We start from the raw sequence: 19,267 nt of genomic DNA, 5'->3' as shown, positions 1-19,267 counted from the left end.
AGCTGATCAGCAATCGCTTAAGCTTACTGTTGCACATTGTGGTTGATGTTATTTTGGCTTATAGTTCAAACTGGATTCCAAAGGATTCTGGGGATAGAAAGGTCTCTGGTGACACAAGCCTAAACCTTTCAGTCAATAACTCAGAAGATTCATGTGATTTCTGACTACCTAAGAGAGCTGAGATGTGTCAGGAGTGGGATAATCTAACGAAACATGTCACACAGGATTCTTTGAATATAGCGGCTGCTTCTGAGCAAGATGTGATTTAGGCTCTAAGTGCCGAGCAGTCAATGACCACCAGTTTTCCCAGAAGGCACCTAAAAATCCAGAAACAACGACTAGCCGTCAAAATACAGCAGCCTCATAAGAAGAGGCAGATGGCAGATGCGACTAAATCGGGCACAAGCACGCCCCTTCCCCATAAACATATACTGTCTTTCTCGACCTCACAGCAAATATCCATAACAAAGGAGCAGGGCGACTGAACTATCCAGAGGGACCTCGATCCAAGCAGGTCATTCACCCAGAAGTAAGCCTCTGCAAAAAACAGCTTCTTCTTGATATGATATGGCATTTGTAACACGCCTATACACAAGTGTTTGAGGCTTTTCAGAGAGACTATGAGTGTGGCTTGATATCCCAAGGCTCATTGTTGTCTAAACAGAATAACCCCCCTTTTGACAAAATCTCGGCTCTTAATTATCATCAACCGTTGTGCACAGAGCCAGTAATAGGTGTTTGTAAAGTCCATTATCATTTGCACGTCAACGCTTTGCTTACCAGGATGGTGAGAGTTGATGAACTCTCACCAAGAACCAACAGCCCATTTTTAAACCGTACATCTCTCCTGAGCATCTGGGGGAATATCACTCTTCTATCTTCAATTCGCAGTAGTGACATAGTTCGTATAGAACTTCCAAAGTGGACCAGCGCCCATAATCAGGCTTTAATCGAACTTGCTTCACATGTGACTGTTTCTCTACTCTCTATATGTTCAGGATTGTTATTATCAATGGCATTCAATCTTACAGTGTGTTACAAGCACTCTACAGAGGTTCACCCTTTTTTGTCCCAGGATACCTATGTCAGCACCCAGGGGATGCCTTGCATGGGCCAACAGTCTGGGTGTCTTGAACCACAACCAGTGGTGTTATTGAACAGTCTAGGAGTAACAAATGAGAGCAACCTGCAAGCACCTGTCTTTTATTAACAACCTTTGACGTTGAATCCATCTAATCCAGAGCCGGCCAATTGACTGGGCAAAGGATTGCTCTCTAACGCGACTAAACAGGGCTTCAGCCTGCTCTCCTGGAATATCGCAGGGGTGAACAGGCACTTGGACGACCCCATATGGAATGGTTCTATTTGTGGCTATAATGTAATTGCTTTGCAAGAGACTTGGGCCTTGGATTCGGTTATGTTATGTGGTTATCCATCTTTCTGCGTCCCAGCTATTAAGGGCCCGAAGGGAAGGTCACAAGGTGGTCTGCTGGTGTGGATGTCTGGGTTGGGAGGTTAAATTAGTTGAAACTAAGAGTCCTTGTGCCTAACCAATGTCTGTAACAGACCCTACGGTCTAAATGGTGTGGCCTGTATGGAAAATCTTAAATTGTTGGTAGCTGCTAACAACTTTGTGATGTCACAAACATCTTTTATATTGGTGGTGGGAGATTTCAATTTGCAATTGGAACCAAATGATCTCCATGAAGGGGTTTGGGATGATCAAGATCAAGCTAGGGACAGACCAGATGTGGTGCCCTCTCGCTCCCTAAGTCAGTATCTCTTAGCAGCCCTAAAATCAAACATTATGTATAATCTCAAATTAAGAGCTTGTAAAGGTAGATTTGATGGCGATCAACCTGAAAAAAATACCTTTATTGGGAACAGGGACAGTACCTTAATTGATTACATTTTAATTTTGTTTTTTGCTTGGGCACAGGTTAGTGATTTCAGAGTCATTGATAGGACCGATAGTGATCACCGCCTGTTAGGTATCCACTTGAGGTGGGAATTACCAGGTACTGGATGGGAGTCTTCCAATCAGGGCCTCCAGGATCCAAGGATTTCAGGTATTGCCTGTAGATCGTTGAAATGGGCTGGTGCCATAACCATAGAAATGAAGCAGAGAATGTATGCCTCTATTTTAGCTAATAGTGAAGTGATCTGTAACCCTGAAAATGAGGATGTTTCTATTCTGGCCCAGTTAAAAAAACTCAAAGCTAATCTTTTTCCCAATGTATCGGTGCCTGTAGCTAAGTCCAAACTCAAATCTATAGTGAAACGGTATGGTTTAACGGTCTTTGCAGGGCTGCAAAAATGGATATCGAGAGATGTATCAGGGATCCAAGGGGGGCTGGTAGGTCAAAGCTCCGCCTGCTGAGAGCCCGATACAAATATCTAATAATCACAAAAAAGAGCGATTATCTAAAGGGGAGATGGGATGGCCTAAATAGAGCCTACCACTCTAGGGATAATGCCCTGTTTTGGAATCTGGTATCAGAATATGACACAAAAGGGGATTCACAACGAATTTGCAGCATCGATGGGGACAGTTGGAGGGATCATTTCTTTAACCTGTATGTGGCATCTGTACCTTTAATTTGTCCCGTAGCTACATGCTGTATAACTGGTGATTATATCCTGTGTATTACCGTTAAAGATGTAGAGGATGCAATTGTATACACAAAGAGCGGTAAGGCGACAGGACCAGATTTAATCCCAGCTGATATCTACAAAGATGAAAGATCTATCTGGGCTCCCACGTTGTGCCAGGTTTTTAACGCAGTATCATACATGCCAACATTCCGACCCACCTGGGAGGGAGATTTCCTCTGAAAAATTGGGAGACAACATTTTTGACATAGGAATGCATTGGGCAAAGATGTATTTTTGGTGGGAGAAGGTAAAAAACAACAATATTTTTCACTGAAAAATCAGGAGTCTCCCGCCTAAATCAGGAGGGTTGGCATGTATGCAGTATTCTTGACAGGTATGATACCTGATTCGTGGCATAATGCAGTCATTATCCCAGTATATACGAAGGGTGGAAGGGATATGTCGGCCAATTATCGACCAATTTCTTTGTTAGATGGGGCTGGAGAATAATTTGGAAGAATAATTTTGAAATATCTCCAACTCTGGGTCGACAACAACAGGTTGATTAGTGTGTAACAAGCAGGGTTGCACAAGGGCCGTGGAACGGTCGATCAGTGTTTTATGTTTTTTCTTATCATTCCGAAATATTCGTCTTATTAAAAATGTGTTTGTATGTTCTGTTCGTGGATTCAAGGACTGCGTTTGATTTGGTGTCCCGTGCAGAGCTGTGGCGGGTCCTGGATGAATATAAGGTCACAGAGTACCTAATTAGCATTATATTGTCACTCTATTCGAACACTGTGTCCTGTGTTCGCTATAACACGTGTCCCAATCAGACATTGTTCAGTGGTTTTAAGTGTTAGGCAAGGCAGTGCTCTGGAACCTCTTCTATTTAACCCTTATATTCAGTTGATTATAGATGAATTATAAAAGTGGATCCAGGACAGCCCAAAGCTTTTCCTGGCACTATTTTACGCAGACAACGCTGTCCTAATAGCGACTACACCACAGGGACTGAAGTGATCCCTTTCAATTTTTTTAAAGAAATCTAGAGAGCTAGGTCTACGCGTAAATATTGCAAAAACCAAGACAACGGTTATCAAGCCAAATACTGGGAAGAACGCTTTGTTCAAAATAACGACTGATGATATCCCGATTGAACAGGTTAATACCTTTGGTTACTGTTAGGCAGAATTACATGCAGTACCCTTTGGGAACACTACACACAAATACGACTACAGGTGTAAGCACAATCTCACCTTTGGTACGAGCCTGTACTACACAGTTATGTGGTAGCAGTGGCTGAGCAGCCAGACTTATCTCAAGAGGGATGTGAGCAGAACAAGATGTTACACAAACGACTTGCAATCACAGTAGTTCAAACAAACACTTACTCAATGTTTCTTGGTAAAAGAATATACATTTATTTACACATTTAGTTAGTAAACATTCCACTAGCAAGAAGCAGGTCAATATCACACTATAATACACTACAGTACACAACCAATAGGTTTCTGAACAAGTTAGGCTCCTCTGAAGTGGGAGCAAAATGGCACTTCAGTAACTTTCAAAAGGGGGAGAAAGACAAAGGTTATATGAATCAAAACACAATTACTTTCAGAGGCAGGGCAAATACAATTACAAGAGGCTATGCAATTCAATAGGCCTTGGCCAAAGTCAATGGTTCAGTGTCTTGGATAGGATAGCACAGTTCTGGTAGTGAACGGTTAAGTCTTTGCCAATGTTCTTAGAAGTAGTTTGCCAGAAAAAGAGTTATATGTCGGATTAGGAGCGAACAAGACTCCAAAGTTGGGAAAGTTTCACAAACTTTCACCGCGGCAGGAAGTATTTCCACACTGCGTTTGCAAAGTACCTTATTGATGAAGAAAAGCTGTAGCTGAGGCAGTTGTTCCTGGCAGTTCCAGCAGATCTCGCTGTTCCTGAGCTTCAGTCATGGGGGCAAGAAGGAGGACGTCGGGAGGTTCCTGCACTGCCCAGGGAAGAAGCCACAAGCTTGGCTAAACGTCGGTTTTAAGGTGTGAGTGCCTTAAAGTCCACAAACTGGTATCCTTCTCACTGGCTATATGGTTTTAAACAGCACTCTGAAGAATATTCGACCAGTATGGAGATGGTGTCAAGGTGGCTTGCGAGTTGGTTGTTCCCACTAGCTCAAGGGAAGACGTCGTCCTTGAAGGGGCTTCTCTGTCGAGGGAGTTTCAGGCAATTCGGACCTGCAGCATGGCTCCTCTGGGCAAAGCAAAGGTCCAGGAGTTGCAGCAGTCGTCTTCCTTCAGCTCATCTTTGGTTCTTTTGTTCCAGTGGTCGACTCTGCCTTCCAAGTCCCAGAGACCTGCTTTTATACAGTTTTCTCCCATTCATTCCAGTCTAGCTGTCACTCACCCACTCACCCAGCAGGGTGGCTGTCCTTGCCAGACAGTCAGCCAACTAATCATGCCAGAGTGCATTCAGGTCTCCTAGGAGACTAAGCACAGGGCGATTCGGGCACCTCCCTCACATCCTGTCCACCCCAGACACTCGGGCGCCAGAGGAGGGCTTCAGCACTGTAGCCTGCCAAAGGCCATCGAACAAAGGGACCAAACCTGGTTTGGTGCGCAGAGACAAACACTAGAAGAACCTTTTCTAAAATAAATGGCAAAAAAAGATGACCGGAGTCTGTTTTTACAGAGGGGTTTTGGGAGCCATATTGGAAAACAGGGCTGACCCGATTTTTAGCTACCGGTGTCCGCGGTCGGGAAAAATCATGGTAGTTTGTTCTAAAACCACTGCCACCACCCATTTCAAGAGGAAAGGGTAACATTTGACTGTTACATGAGTGTTTAGAGATGGGGGATGCTAGGCAACGCCTCCAGAACTCTATAGGAAGATAGTTTGTGCTGGTTCTATGAATTTAAAAAGACTAGCAAAGTCAATTTAACTTTACATGCACTGGGAGACAGTAGTCAGTCCCAGAGAAGATATTTAAACCTTGGGAAGTCTGACAGATATCCGTGTGCCACTGCACTGAAGGTGCTGTGTGATACACAAGAATAAGATGATGCCTATGGAGTTGTCTAAAACTCCATATCCAAAGAACACAAAAGTAAAACATACATCAAAATACATGAAAGAGTGGGAAAAAAGGCTCACAATATTTCAGAAAAAAGGCTCACACTCTTCCCAGGTTAAAATTAAAATCCTAGAAATCCAGCAAAGTTACTGTTTACTGGGGGTCTCACAAGGTAAGGGAAATTAGCACATTTCTGAGAATCATCCCGAACAATTACTTAGGTGTGAGATTACAGGCACGTCCAGGGTGGGCTTCTCAGATAAGTAGGGCCTCTGTAAGACTAAATAAATTTAGTGGCGCCATTCTATCCTTTTTTACTCATCACGGGAATGGTGCATTAGAACTCTACCAGAAGCAGGCAGTTTCATCGACACTATATGGGGATGGGCTATGTGGGTATGAGGGAGCTGGGATGATACTTTGAGGGGAAAATAACTTTATGAATAAATTATTAGCTTTACACCCTAGTGCAACAACAGCCTTAGTCCACCTGGAATATGCTACAATTCCCCTAAGTACAGACGTTTTATTTCACCCTGTCTCCCTATGGGTACGACTGTGGACCCAACCAGCTTTGGAACCGATTTATAGTGATAATTTCGAAAAAAAAAGTTTTGAAAAACAAAAGTTTTGAAAACAAAGTTTCGAAAAAAAAAGCTGTGACAAGCTATATTTAACATGCAAAGTGCATTTCTTTCTAAACCAATCCGTCGACATAAGTCAGTGACTTGTTTCAACTGAAATTCACTTTTACATGTTAATAGTAGCATTTCAATGCTTTTTTTTTCGTAACTTTGAAATTTACATGGAGCCGTCCAGTGCTGTAATTTCAGCACTGGACAGCTCCATGTAACATCTCACGGTTTTAGTGTATTTTGGGGGGGATCCCCCCAGCCCCCTCTTCCTCCCCCACGCCACCCTCCCGCCCCCCAACCCTAACCCAAACCCCAACCCTAACCCTAACCCATGTCGACAGCACTTTCAATTTTTTTTCAACAAAATTGTCATTAGGAACAATGGCATTTTGACAAAGAAAATGTGAAAGTTTGCCATTCGAAACTTTTACGTTCGTTAAAATGACAGGATACCTTGGAGCCGTGTAGGGATGCGCTGTCATAATTTATGTCTCTTAAGGGAGCTAATGGTTTGAAATGGCTCTCCCATATTAAAGATTTCTTATTCTGTCTAAATGAGGGCGAGTTTTGGAAAAACCCTGTGAGCCTCTGTTCTTAAAGTTGGAGTGGAACTCTCATAAAACAGAGAGCACTGAATGTTCACCGTGAAGCATTAAAGTTAAACTTGGGTCTGGATTTTTTATGCAATAGGCATATATACGGCTTTAAAGCCCATTTAGATCTGATCACCTCGGCGTATGCAAGATCATTATACATAAGGTTCATATTGGGGATCTTGCCAATTTCTGGCTTCACTTCTAGATGGAAAGGCTCTGGCTCAGCTAGTTGTCCCTTACGTGGAGCTGTCCAAGAGACATCTGCACATTTCTTCCTTTTTTGCAAATCCACTCTGAGATTAAGACGTCTATACTTGAGACCCATATTGTTGGATGCAGGTATCAAATCATGGAGCCATGCCTTGGAATGTTTAGCCCAATGTTCATCTCCCCTCATAGCGCGCTCAGAGGCTTGTTATTTTAACAGAGCATGGCTATGGAGGAGAAGGTAGTATCCTAAGATGGGCTCCCAAGCTGCAAGTTGTTTTTCTCTCCTGGTTTTTATTTTTCAATCAATGATATTGATTAAATGTTTCTTCTTGTTCGTTTAAATGTTTTTTTGTGGAAGATTTTCATTTTATGAATTGTATGTATTTTATGAATTATGTAATCTATCTAACCTGATGACTTCATGTTGAATAAAGGTTTTGGAAAATAAAAAAAGAAATCTGTGTACACAATAAAAAAGTTCCTATAACATATGAGAGACATTGAGAAGCCAAGCTGAGAATGGCTGAATCCAGGAAAGGGGTGAGAAACGTCCCAAAACATACATGAACGTTTATGAAACCAAGGTGGGAAATGATACATAATGTAGCCAGAAGAGAGACCTAAAAAGAATTGGGATTGAAAGCTGTTATTGAGAGACTCGAGAACCCAAAAACTCTTTCATGCCATATGTTTATGGCCATGTTTGAGTTGACGCAAATAAAAGCTTGACATTGTACTACTCTTGCTGAAATGCTTTGACTTCACCACAGTAGGCACATGGCTCTAGAGATTCAATGCTTTATGTTGGTGGCAGTCTTCCCCTTATCTCTATGCATATTTTGCAATTCTGTCAAATGCCAGATACAAAGATGGGAAAGCCTCCCCAGGTAAAGCATTCTGCTTGGGCATTCTAAACAAGGGGCATGGAAACAAATAAGTGCACTTACCCAGTCCCCAGTGTACATGACTGACCCGAAGCGAGCAGGGACTATGTGGTGCAAATGAATGTCAGTTGCAACATCTATTGAAATTATTTTTTGCAGAGTTTTATTTCAACTTTTTATAGGGAAAATAAATGGGCCTTACGTTTATCTAGCTAAAGAAGCAGATGGGAGAAAACAATGCTTAGGAATCACGTAGTTGAAATAACTGTCCCCAGCTCTAATAGTGAAGGACTCTAGGAATGCACACCAATCGCAAGAATGTACACTAGAGTTGTAATGTACTCAGTTTTGTGGCCTTCTACAACAAAATGTGTTGTATTTTGCTAAAATAAATTTAACCCACATCTGCCAAGGGAAGAGGACACCTTTTCCGAAACTCTATTGGCCTCCTTGTGCCTTACAAAACACTAGTCTTAGTTGGATCGTGAAGACTGTTTCATTATGAGGAATCCCTCAAAATCCCTACATTTGCATTTTCTCTACTGCGTTGACAACATCCACTGAGGGTCAAGTTCCTGTAATTAAACCTAAGATCGATGTGATTACGTTGTGACTAGAATCATCGCTCCTCGCACCCCTAAATAGGTTTGGCATAGCTGTAGGTGGGAAGATTAAGCCATGCATTTTACTATTTTTAAAATAAATCTGCAGTGGCAAATTCTTTTATGCACGTTGGTGTAATCCTTGCACTACCCCATGATATTTGGAAAAGGCATAGTGGAAGGAAAATTGGTTTCTACTCATGCAATTGCTTCTGGCATTTTTCATGGCCACTGCCAGCACATGGGCATATTGTTGTTCAAAGGCCCTCTATCAGATAGATGAAGTAGGAAGACTGGAGGGTCCTGCACTACCCAGGGAAGAAACCAGCAGCAGAGCAAAGCATCGAATAAAAGGTGCGCTCCTTAAAACCCAAGCAGGGTCCAACCTTGCCGCCAGGACAGTCACCAGAGCCAATCATTTCAGAGTGCGACGTGGGTCTCCAAGGAGACCCTGTGCAGGGAGTCCTAAACCCCACCCTCACATCCTGTCCCCCTCAGACATACAGGCACCTAAGGAGGGCTTCAGCGTAGAAGCCCGCGAAAAGACGGTGAACAAAGGAATCAAACCTGGTTTGGCGCGCAGAGTAAAACACGAGAAAGACATTTTCAAAAAGAAATGGTGAATAAACCCAGCCGGAACCAAAATAAATCATGTATGGTCTTGCGGGTTTAAGTTCGAGGCTACCAAGATAGCCTAAAACAATACCAAGGTTATTTAAGATAAATGCGGTAGGAAAAATAGGGTAGTTACCACTTCCACCAGCCAAGTCTTGATGAAAAGGGAGTGAAACAATGCTCCAAGAGAAACAGACAAAAATGGATACGCATTAACCCTTCCAGTACTCCATGTAAGGTGGTTTGTACTGGGTCTGTGGTTTTACAGAGGCTAATAAAGTTAATGGTAACTTTATATGTTCTGGAAGTAGTCAGTCCCAGAAAATGGAGTCTGAGTTGGGAAGCTTAAAAGCCAACCCCGTGTCACTGCACTGAAGGTGCTGTGTAACGCACAGTACAAAGATGATGCCTGTGGAGTAGGTGAGGCTCCACACTCTATGAACACAAAAATGTAAAACACACACAGCAAAACACATGTAAGAGTGGGAAAAAAAGGCTTGCACTCTTGCCAGGTGAAAAAAATAAATCCCTGAAATCCAGCAAAGCTGCTGAGGGACTCAGTAGGTAAGGGAAATTAGCCATTCTGGAGAATTCTCCCTAACAGGTGGTCAGGGCCTTCATGCTGAGGAAAAGTCTGCAATTGCACCCTCGTTGTTCCAGATATGTTAGTTCACCATGGTAGATCCATGCAAACATCTAGATCAGAGGTTGAACAGTACAGCTTCCAGGCTCACATCTTGCCAAAGATGCTTTTCACTTGATACTTTTTATTTTCGTTCATATTAACAGAGGTGTGTAGATGGTTGACACATATTTCATTAACAAGCTAACCAAGCCACACACTGAACAACCAACCCTCTTCCATCCTTACAGTTTTCTTTCATTTCTCCGAAGCAGTTGATTGAACTTGTGAGAAGATCTGCAGACCACACATCCCACATACCTGGGCACGATTATCCTTTTCTGCACATACGTACCACCTGTTAAAGTTACACAAAGCAAATCGTATGTAAGGAAATGGATGCTGATATCACGAGTTGGGGAGGGCCTCCGATAACAGCACCATTTAGTCTGTGACTGCTTGAAGAATGGAAAAAATAAACACATAAGGCAGAAATGTAGACCACCTCTAGTCTGTTCTACACGCTACTTTCTATGATTCTTGTCTTGGGACATTTTTTCTATGGTTTTAACTTGTGTTCATAGTTACATGCTCAAACAAACACAAAAATAATATTATACTTAACTGTGTAATTTCCTTGGACAGCTTATTCAGATCGACTGTAATATACATAATTCGGTTGTCAGGTGAATAACAGGGTCTTAGTTTTGTCATCTATATTAAAAATGGAAATAATGCATAATTACATTTACAATATTCAACCAGACTGGCATTGCTAAAATAGATGGGTTCATGTTTATAAGCTCAAATAAAAAAATATCACTTGTTCTGGTCATATACTTGTACATATCTATATGTCGTTAAAGTACCAATTCCCCTTAGGCTCCTTTATATTTAATAGACAGGTTACATGGGTTAAGTTTATGGAAATATCTTGAGCATTGCAGTTGACACGTTTGATGCTTACTATTTCACACATTAAAATTCTGAAAGTACTATTTATTTGCATTTCAGAAGATATCGTTAGGTCTCTAATTCATCTCTGTCCATGTTGCTGTCTGTAATAACATCAGCAACATTAACCATAAGCGAATAGTTCAATTAACCACATCAGGCATGAACACTTGAACTTTGGATGTTATCTAGCAGACCTGTCTATGGGGCACCAGTCTCACGAGATCGGGTCCGGCCGATATCCTGCGGAAGCCCCAGAGAACGTGGGACGGAAGCAGTCAAGAGAGGAGAGCAGTCGCACCTGCAAATCGCTCCTCCTGCATTAACTTTGAGACTTCCCTAATTTACATTAATCTTAAAATGAGGACTAGACTAATGCAGACAGTGCCTTTAACAGTCCCTATAATAAATAACACTTCCTAGAGTGTGACATTCTTCGTGAAAGGATTAGAAGATGCCCAGAGCCGGAGATCGGCATGGAGAGGTTTTAGAGGTGGCTTAGAACTTTAGTGCAGTTTTGAGAAGCCTGCAAGATGCCTAGAACCTGATGGGGTTAATACACAGCTTTAGAAAGAACCTGTGAGGGGGTGCTGAGAGGCTTGAAAGCTGCTTAAACCCTCAGTTGAGTATTGATAATTTTAGAAAGCAACCAGACGCTGAGGAGGGCACTGGGAAGCCTGAAAGACACCTTCAGTCTGAGAGGCACTTTGAAAAGTTCAAAACTAGTCTAGAACTGGTGAGAGGTGCTGGGAAACGTGACAGTACAGGAACCTGAGCAGGAATGAGAATTGTGTAAAATTGGCAAGGAGACAATTGTAATCTGATGGTGAAGAAGAACAAGTTACTTACCAACTGGTAACGTTCTTTCGATTGGATGTTCCTCCAAGGTATTCCTCATCTTAGATGTATTCCATCCAGCTTCAGCTGCTTTGGAATTTTTTTCGGCAGAGGGTGCCGTGTGTCGACGTCTTCGAGTCGATGGTCCCCCGAAGGCCTCCGTCGAGGGTGACGTCATCGGGTGTATCAGTAGCACGCGCAGAGCCATTGGCCTCAGTTCTGTTTTTCCCCTTTTTACTATTGATTTTGCACTGTGTAGATTGTGCCGGCAGAAAGGTATTCGCCTTGCGAGAGTTGAAGTGGCAATAACCCGGAAAAATCTACAGAGGGGTAGGCTGGGAGGGCGATGAGGAATACATTGGAGGAACATCCAATATAAAGAACGTTACCAGTTGGTAAGTAACTTGTTCTTCGAGTGGATTGTGTCCTCCAACGTATTCCTCATCTTAGATAGACTCCCAAAGGGGTATGGACAATTTCTCTGGAGGAGGGGTTAGATTTTCCGATACCCTTAGATGGCTGAATATAATACTGCTTTACCAAAATTCAGCTTCACTTTTTGTAGAAAAAAGACTTAACACCGAAGGCCCTGATACTTAAGAGCTGGGAAAGCTCAAAAGTGTGCTGTGAACTGGAGTCCCCCCTTGTCCCGTGCTCAAAACGTGGGGAAGGGAGACACCCGGCAACCGCATACTTATTTCTTTCCTGTGAATCCGATCCCACACCCTTTTGTATTTAGTTGTAAGGACTGGCAATAGGTTTTTCTTAGTATAAGCCCTTTTATTTGACAAGACGCCACTAGGACAGCCTTATTATTATTTGATGGCCATAGCTTGCTCCCATCTTAGAACACGACAATGATCTTACTAGGTTTTGTGTCATTAACATTGTGCGAGTGTGCAATAAGAAGTGCAGGGGGGAACAGGGAGAAGTGCATCCGGTTCTCGATGAGTTGGAGAGGGCGAACAGTAGAGATAGGCAGATTGAGAAAGAGACTGTTACAGTAGTCCAGCCTACAGAGAACCAGGGTCTGGAGACAATGGGGGTCATTAAGAGTGTGGCAGTAAGGGGTTCATGGCACCGGCAAAGCGCCTTAGCGAGGTCCCGCGAGCAGACAAGGGTGCTAACAACAGGCCCGTTATTAACTGGCCCGTTGTTAGCACCCTCCCCATTCCCATTGAGCCTTATGGGGCCTCAAATGGGAATAGGGATGGGTTCCTTGAATGAGGAATTACCGGGCCCTGCAAGGTCGGAATGGCCTGGTAATTCCTCATTCGAGGATTAGGCATTTGATTAGGCATTTTTCCATACAGTTTAATAAACACCTTCGAACTGTGATCACTTGCGTCTGTCTTTACTGTTGCCACCATGAGTTCCTTACAACTCCCAAAGCAGTATTAAGTTCTTTTGGAGGGGGAGTAAGAATTTGAGAGTTAATGTTTGTCAAGAATAGAGCATAGAACTGCCTTCCCAAATCTACCCTTGATTGTTAGAGGCATCTAAACAATAATGTTTTGTAAACGTGTGGATGGTGGACCAGGTAGCTGCCTCACAGATATCCTTTATCAGAACTCCCTTCTAAAGTGCAGAGGAAGCTGCCATGCCCCTAACGGAATGACCCCTTAAGCCTTCTGGGAGATCTTTCCCAGCTAGCCTGTAGCACTCTGAAATAGCCAATATGATCCATCTGGAAAGAGTTTGTTTGGTAACTGACAGGCCTAGTTTATGTCCTGTATAACCAATGAAAAGTTGGTCATGCTGTCGCAACATTGCCATTCTTGGAACATAAAAGCTTGGAGCTCTTCTTGCATCGAGTCTATGAAATGTTTCCTCTTCCCTTCCTGGATGTGGAGGAGGATAGAAGGCTGGAAGCACAATTTTCTGTGCTAAATGGTAATCCGATACAATATTAGGTAGAAAATAGGGTTTGCCCTTAAGGACGACCGTATCCTTGTAAATGTGGTAAACTGAGGTTTACAGGATAAGGCCTGCAACTCACTCACCCTGCGGGCTAATGTTATCGCTACTAACATAATAGTTTTGTAAGTTAGCAACCTTAAAGGGCAGGAATGGAGTGGCACGAAAGGAGCTCAAGTCAAAAACATTAAAACCAAATTAAGGTCCCAAGTTGGGATTTGGAAAGGTGTAGGAGGTAACACACGTGTGAGTCCTTTAAGAAATTGAGTTGTTAAGGGTATTTTAAAGTAGGATGCCTCTTCCGAAGTGTGCTTGAACATAGAAAGTGCTGCTAGATAACCCTTGACTGTTCCAATATGGAGCCCCAGAATTTGCCAAATGCAGCAGAAATGATAACACTGTAGGCGTATCGCATTGAAAAGAGTCCACATCTTTCTCCCTACACAGCTGCAGAACTTGATCTAACAGCAGCTGTATAAAGATTTTGTTGCTGGCCTTCTGGCTGAAAGCAAAATCTCCATTACGTCATCCAGAAGGTCCCAATCCTTCTACCTCAGCCTCTCAGAAACCATGTGTGAAGGCTGATTGTCTTGACCTCTGGATGGAGAACCTGACCCTCCTCTCACAAGAGAAGGTCCTCTCTTTGTGCGAGGCGTATTGGAGGGCAGATAGACATGTCCACACGGTCAGGGTACCACCTTCTCCTGGCCGAATCCGGGGCAATTAGGATCATGTGTTTCCCAAACATTTTCAACCACCTGATCACATGAGGATTGACGGGGACTGGAGGAAATGCATACAGGAGTGGAAACTCCCAGTCCACTAGGAACGCATCTCCTAGAGCTCCTCTTGGGGGAAAATTCCCTGGAGCAGAGCAGTTCGCACTTCCGGTTGACACTAGTCAAAAACAGATCCACTTGAGGGGTTGCCCAAAGGGTGAAGATCTGTTGAAGGACTTCCTGAGCTAGTTCCCAATCGTGGGAAACCATGCTCTGCCTGCTCGGAATGTCCGCCACTGTGTTTTCCTCCTCGGCTATGTCAACTGCTGATAGGGAGATTCCTTCTTAAATTGCCCAGAACCAGAGCTGCATTGCCTCTCTGCACAGTGGTAGTGACCCTACACTTCCTCTCTTGTTTAGGTAGTACATGGCCACAGTGTTGTCCGTCATTATCCGGACATTATTTCCCCATACAGAGGGTAGAAAGGCCTTCAGTGCCAGTATGATTGCCCTCTGCTCCAAAGGGTTGATGTGTAGTTTGGAGACCAGAGACCACTGATTGTCAGATCGTTGGCATGTGCTCCACACCCTGTGAGTGAGGCATCTGTTACTACTGTTATCTCTGGCCATGGTTGCCAAAACGGTTCTCCCTTCAGAATGTTGTTCTTGCAGGCCCACCACAGAAGATCCTGGGTGACCCTGCTCGGAATCTGAAGTAGATCTGACATCCGGCCCGAGAATTGAGACCACTGTATCCTGAGAGCCCATTGAAAGAATCTCATTCTCAGGCGAGACTCTGGCATCAGGAAAATGCAGGTTGCAATGAGGCCGAGCAACCTCAAAAATACGAAGGCCGTAAGACGCTGAGCATTCTGGAATTTGTTTGCCATCTGCAGAATGTGTTCAGCCCTCACCCCTGGTGGTGAGGCTTTTCCCAGGGATGCATCCAGGACTGCTCCAATGAACTGGAGTCTTTGTGATGGTATCATGTGGGACTTCTTGCTTCTTGTAATTGAGGGAGAAGCCCAGTCTGTGGAGAGAGTGGCAGGTTACGCTGAGATGGTCCAGAGCTTGTTCGGGTGACCATGCCCTGATCTACCAATCGTCAAAGTGGGGGTAGATGTAAATCGCCTCCTCTCCTAAGACTCTTTGCCACCACCGCCATCAGCTTGGTGAAAACTCTTGGGGTGGAGGTCAGCCCGAATGACACAACTCTAAACTGATAATGAGAACCACCAACAGCAAACCTCAGGTACTTCCTGTGCTTATAATGTATTGGCACATGAAAGTAAGCATTCGGAGGGTCCAAAGAGACCATACAATCCTGGACCTGGAGGGCCTGAAGGATCTGAGAAAGTGGGGCCTTCTTGAGGAACTTGTTCAAGTATCTCAAGTCCAAGACAGGTCTCAGTCCTTTGTCCTTCTTGTGGATTAGGAAATAGGGAGAATACCATTCTTTGCTCCTCTCCATCACAGGTACTGGTTGAATAGCACCTTTCTCTAGCAGGGTTACAATTTCCTGCAACAGAAATGGATCTGGAACATTTAGCATATGGCTTCCCGATGGTTATTTATTATGCACCTATACACAAGTGTTTCAAGGCGCAACAAGGCAAGGGAGGGATAACAAACGGAAGACACGACAATGATCTTACTAGGCTTTGTGTCATTAACATTGTGTGAGTGTGCAATAAGAAGTGCAGGGGGGGTACAGGGAGAAGTGCATCTGGTTCTCGATGAGTTGGAGAGGGCAAACAGTAGAGATAGGCAGATTGAGAAAGAGACTGTTACAGTAGTCCAGCCTACAGAGAACCAGGGTCTGGAGACAATGGGGGTCATTAAGAGTGTGGCAGTAAGGGGTTCATGGCACCGGTAAAGCGCCTTAGCGAGGTCCCGCGAGCAGACCATGGTGCTAACAACAGGCCCGTTATTAACTGGCCCGTTGTTAGCACCCTCCCCATTCCCATTGAGCCTTATGGGGCCTCGAATGGGAATAGGGATGGGTTCCTTGAGTCAGGAATTACCGGGCCCTCCAAGGTCGGAAAGGCCCGGTAATTCCTCATTCGAGGAACCCAGACCCAGTACCCGTTAAGGGGGTAACCATGCCGCTAATAGCGGCATGGTTACCCCCTAACTCATAATGACCTCCAATGAGCTTCTGGTGGAATGTGAGAAAAGTGAGAATACCTCTGAGGAGGACCAGCTGGAAATGGGCCTTCTTGGCCAGGTCTGTGATATGTGGAGAGAAGGAGAGAGTGGAGTCAAAGATGTCCCCAAGGTTTTTTGCCTCAAAAGCAGGTGAGGGCAGAGGGCCCTAGGAGGGTGGCCAGAGTGAGAGAGGAAAAGCGGGAGCAGGCATCCCAGTGAGAAGGATCTCAGTCTTACTGGGGTTTTAAGGCAGAGATCATTGGAGGCGCACCATGCCTGAATAGCGGATAAACAGTCAGGGATAAGCGAGGGGGAGGCTGAGGGTAGCCTGAAAGAGAGCTGCGTTTCATCTGCATAACACTGAAAGTTAGAGGAAAAGGTAGAGATCAGGAGGGTCAGAGGGGCCAGATAGATGCCAGGGGGAGAGGATAGATCCCTGGGGAACACCACATGTGGAGAGAAAGGACCCAAGCTGAACCTGGGAAGGTCATCCACGAGGAAGGAGGTCAGCCATGCCAGAGCCTGATCCGTGATGCCCTGGGTCTTGTGGAGATGAGTAATCAGGATGTTGTGGTTGACTGTGTCAAATGCAGAGAAAAGGTCGAGGAGCACCTAGATGTGGGACATCTGGGTAGAGGGAGAGATGCCTGTATAGGGATACAGCAGTAGACAGTGAATTGCAGTAGCACCTGGGGTTGGGACAACTGGACAGCGGAAGGAACGCCTAAATGGGGTTGCAACAGTAGACAGTGAAATGCAGTAGCACCTACATTTGGGGCATCTGGATAGAGGGAGAGCCGCCTAAATGGGCATACAACAGAAGAAAGTAAAATGCATTAGCACCTAGATTTGGGACATCTGGAAAGACGGTGAAACGCCTAGTTGGGGTATAACAATGCAGGCAGTAACTACAATGTTTGGGATACCAGGGCAGAGGGGTAAATGCCTTTGCTGTGAGTAAAACAGTGGATAATTTGCTTAGATGTGAAATGTTGCTACCTGACCCAATCTGTCTGAATGCGAGATATAGCTGACTAACACAAACTACCCAGATGTGAGATATAGTGGACTAGCACAATCGACCTAGATGTGAGTCATGGCTGACTAAAACTGGTCTATCTAGATGCAATGGCTGACTAATACAAGAGGGAGAAACGCAAACAATAGGGGCTCAACAGTAAATAGTAAATACCGTAATGGCTAGATTTGGGACACCTGGATAGAGGGAGAAATGCCGAAAATGGGGCTAAAACAGTAAATGCAGTAATACCTAGATTTGGGACAGCTGGATAGAGGGAGAAAGGCCTAAAATGGGGGTACAACTGTAAATTCAGCAATACCCAGGTTTGAAACCTAGGTAAGCTAAGTTATGAGGCTAAGTGGGGCTGTTGGGCTTTCTGGAATACAATAATTGCTGTATTGCCCGCCCAGACCACTCTTACCTTGTCAGTTGCTGCTGTTTGACGGTGGCAGGCCTCACGGGCAAACATGGTCTGGAACGGCTTCTGCAGGAGTTGCCCTTAGCCTTGGGGCCCTTAGCCGACGGTGCTGAATGGCATGGGACTGCCCTAAGAGATGATCCTAAATGGCCCAAAGGCCCTATCAGGAGATGAAGTGTGCTGGGAGGGGGAAACCAGGAAAAGGGTTCACAGTTCAAAGACGAGCTTGCAACAGGCCCTGATGTGGCAAAATACACAATCCAAAAAGGGTTGCAGACAGTGGATCACACGAGTATGGAGCTCAAAGTTACAATTATGCAAAAACCTTTCAACAACGTGCTATCCAGGAGCAATACTCTCCTGAGCTCTCTGCACTTGGTTACACGTGGTGCAGATATCGAAACACTAGGCCAAAGGACCAATCAAGGGATGAGGTGGGCTGGGAGGCGGGCGCAGGGAAACCAGGAAAAGGGTTGAGGGTTAAGGGATGAGATTGCAACAGGCCCTGATGTGGCAAAATACACAATCCAAAAAGGGTTGCAAACAGTGGATCACACGAGCATGGAGCTCAAAATCATAATTATGTAAACACCTTACCATGAACCGCTATCAAGGAGCAATGCTCTCCTGAGCTCTCTGCACGCAGCTACACCCGGTGCAGATTTCGAAACATGAGGCCAAAGGCCCAATCAGGGGATGGGACAGGCTGGGAGGCAGGCGTGGGGAGGAGGGAATCCAGTAAAAAGGTTCAGGGTTGAGGAACGTGCTTGCAACAGGCCTTGATGCAGAAAAATACACAATCTAAAAAGGGTTGCAGACAGTGAATGACATGAGCGTGGAGCTAGGAATTACATTTATTCAATCCCCTTACCATGAGGCACTATCCAGGAGCAATGCTCTACTTAGCTCTCTGCACTCGGTTACACCTGGTGTAGATTTCAAAACACTAGGCCAAAGGTCAAATTAGGGGATGGAGTGGGCTGGAAGTCAAGCGCGGGTACGGGGGAAACCAGGAAAAGGGTTTAGGGTTGAGGATCGAGCTTGCAACAGGCCCTGATGCGGTAAAATACACAATCCAAAAAGGGTTGCCGACAGTGGATCACACGAGCATGGAGCACACAATTACAATCATGCAAACACCTTACCACAAGGCGCTTTTCAGGGGCAATCCTCTCGTGAGCTCTTTAAACTCAGTTACTCCTGGTGCAGATTTCGAAACACTATTCCAAAGGCCCAATCAGGGTATTTATTTTATTTATTTGCATTTTTAAAGCGCTCACACAGCCCAGTGCATTGAGGCCTTGTTACAGAATTTTTTGTTTTGTTGTTGTCTTAGTTGCATATTTATAACATGTTTAAATACCCACAGGTTTCTAAGCGCGGACCTAGGGATAAAACCTGTGTTGCTTGGTGTCGTTTTGCTTCCA

The 19,267-nt window shown here is 44.5% G+C and overlaps 1 protein-coding gene across 1 annotated transcript in view; it reads right to left on the bottom strand.

Annotated features, from left to right (window-relative positions):
- Window positions 1-19,267, bottom strand: part of LRRIQ3 (leucine rich repeats and IQ motif containing 3) — a 734,547-nt gene that overhangs the window by 399,402 nt on the left and 315,878 nt on the right. Inside the window, exon 6 of the mRNA XM_069641911.1 lies at window positions 10,454-10,540. Within this exon, the coding sequence (XP_069498012.1) occupies window positions 10,454-10,540 (87 nt within the window). The remainder of the gene's footprint in view (window positions 1-10,453; window positions 10,541-19,267) is intronic.

The sequence above is a fragment of the Ambystoma mexicanum genome, chromosome 1q (assembly GCF_040938575.1).
Source record: "Ambystoma mexicanum isolate Mex_15411 chromosome 1q, UKY_AmexF1_1, whole genome shotgun sequence".
Taxonomy (NCBI): domain Eukaryota; kingdom Metazoa; phylum Chordata; class Amphibia; order Caudata; family Ambystomatidae; genus Ambystoma; species Ambystoma mexicanum.
This window is presented reverse-complemented; position numbering and strand designations above follow the sequence as displayed.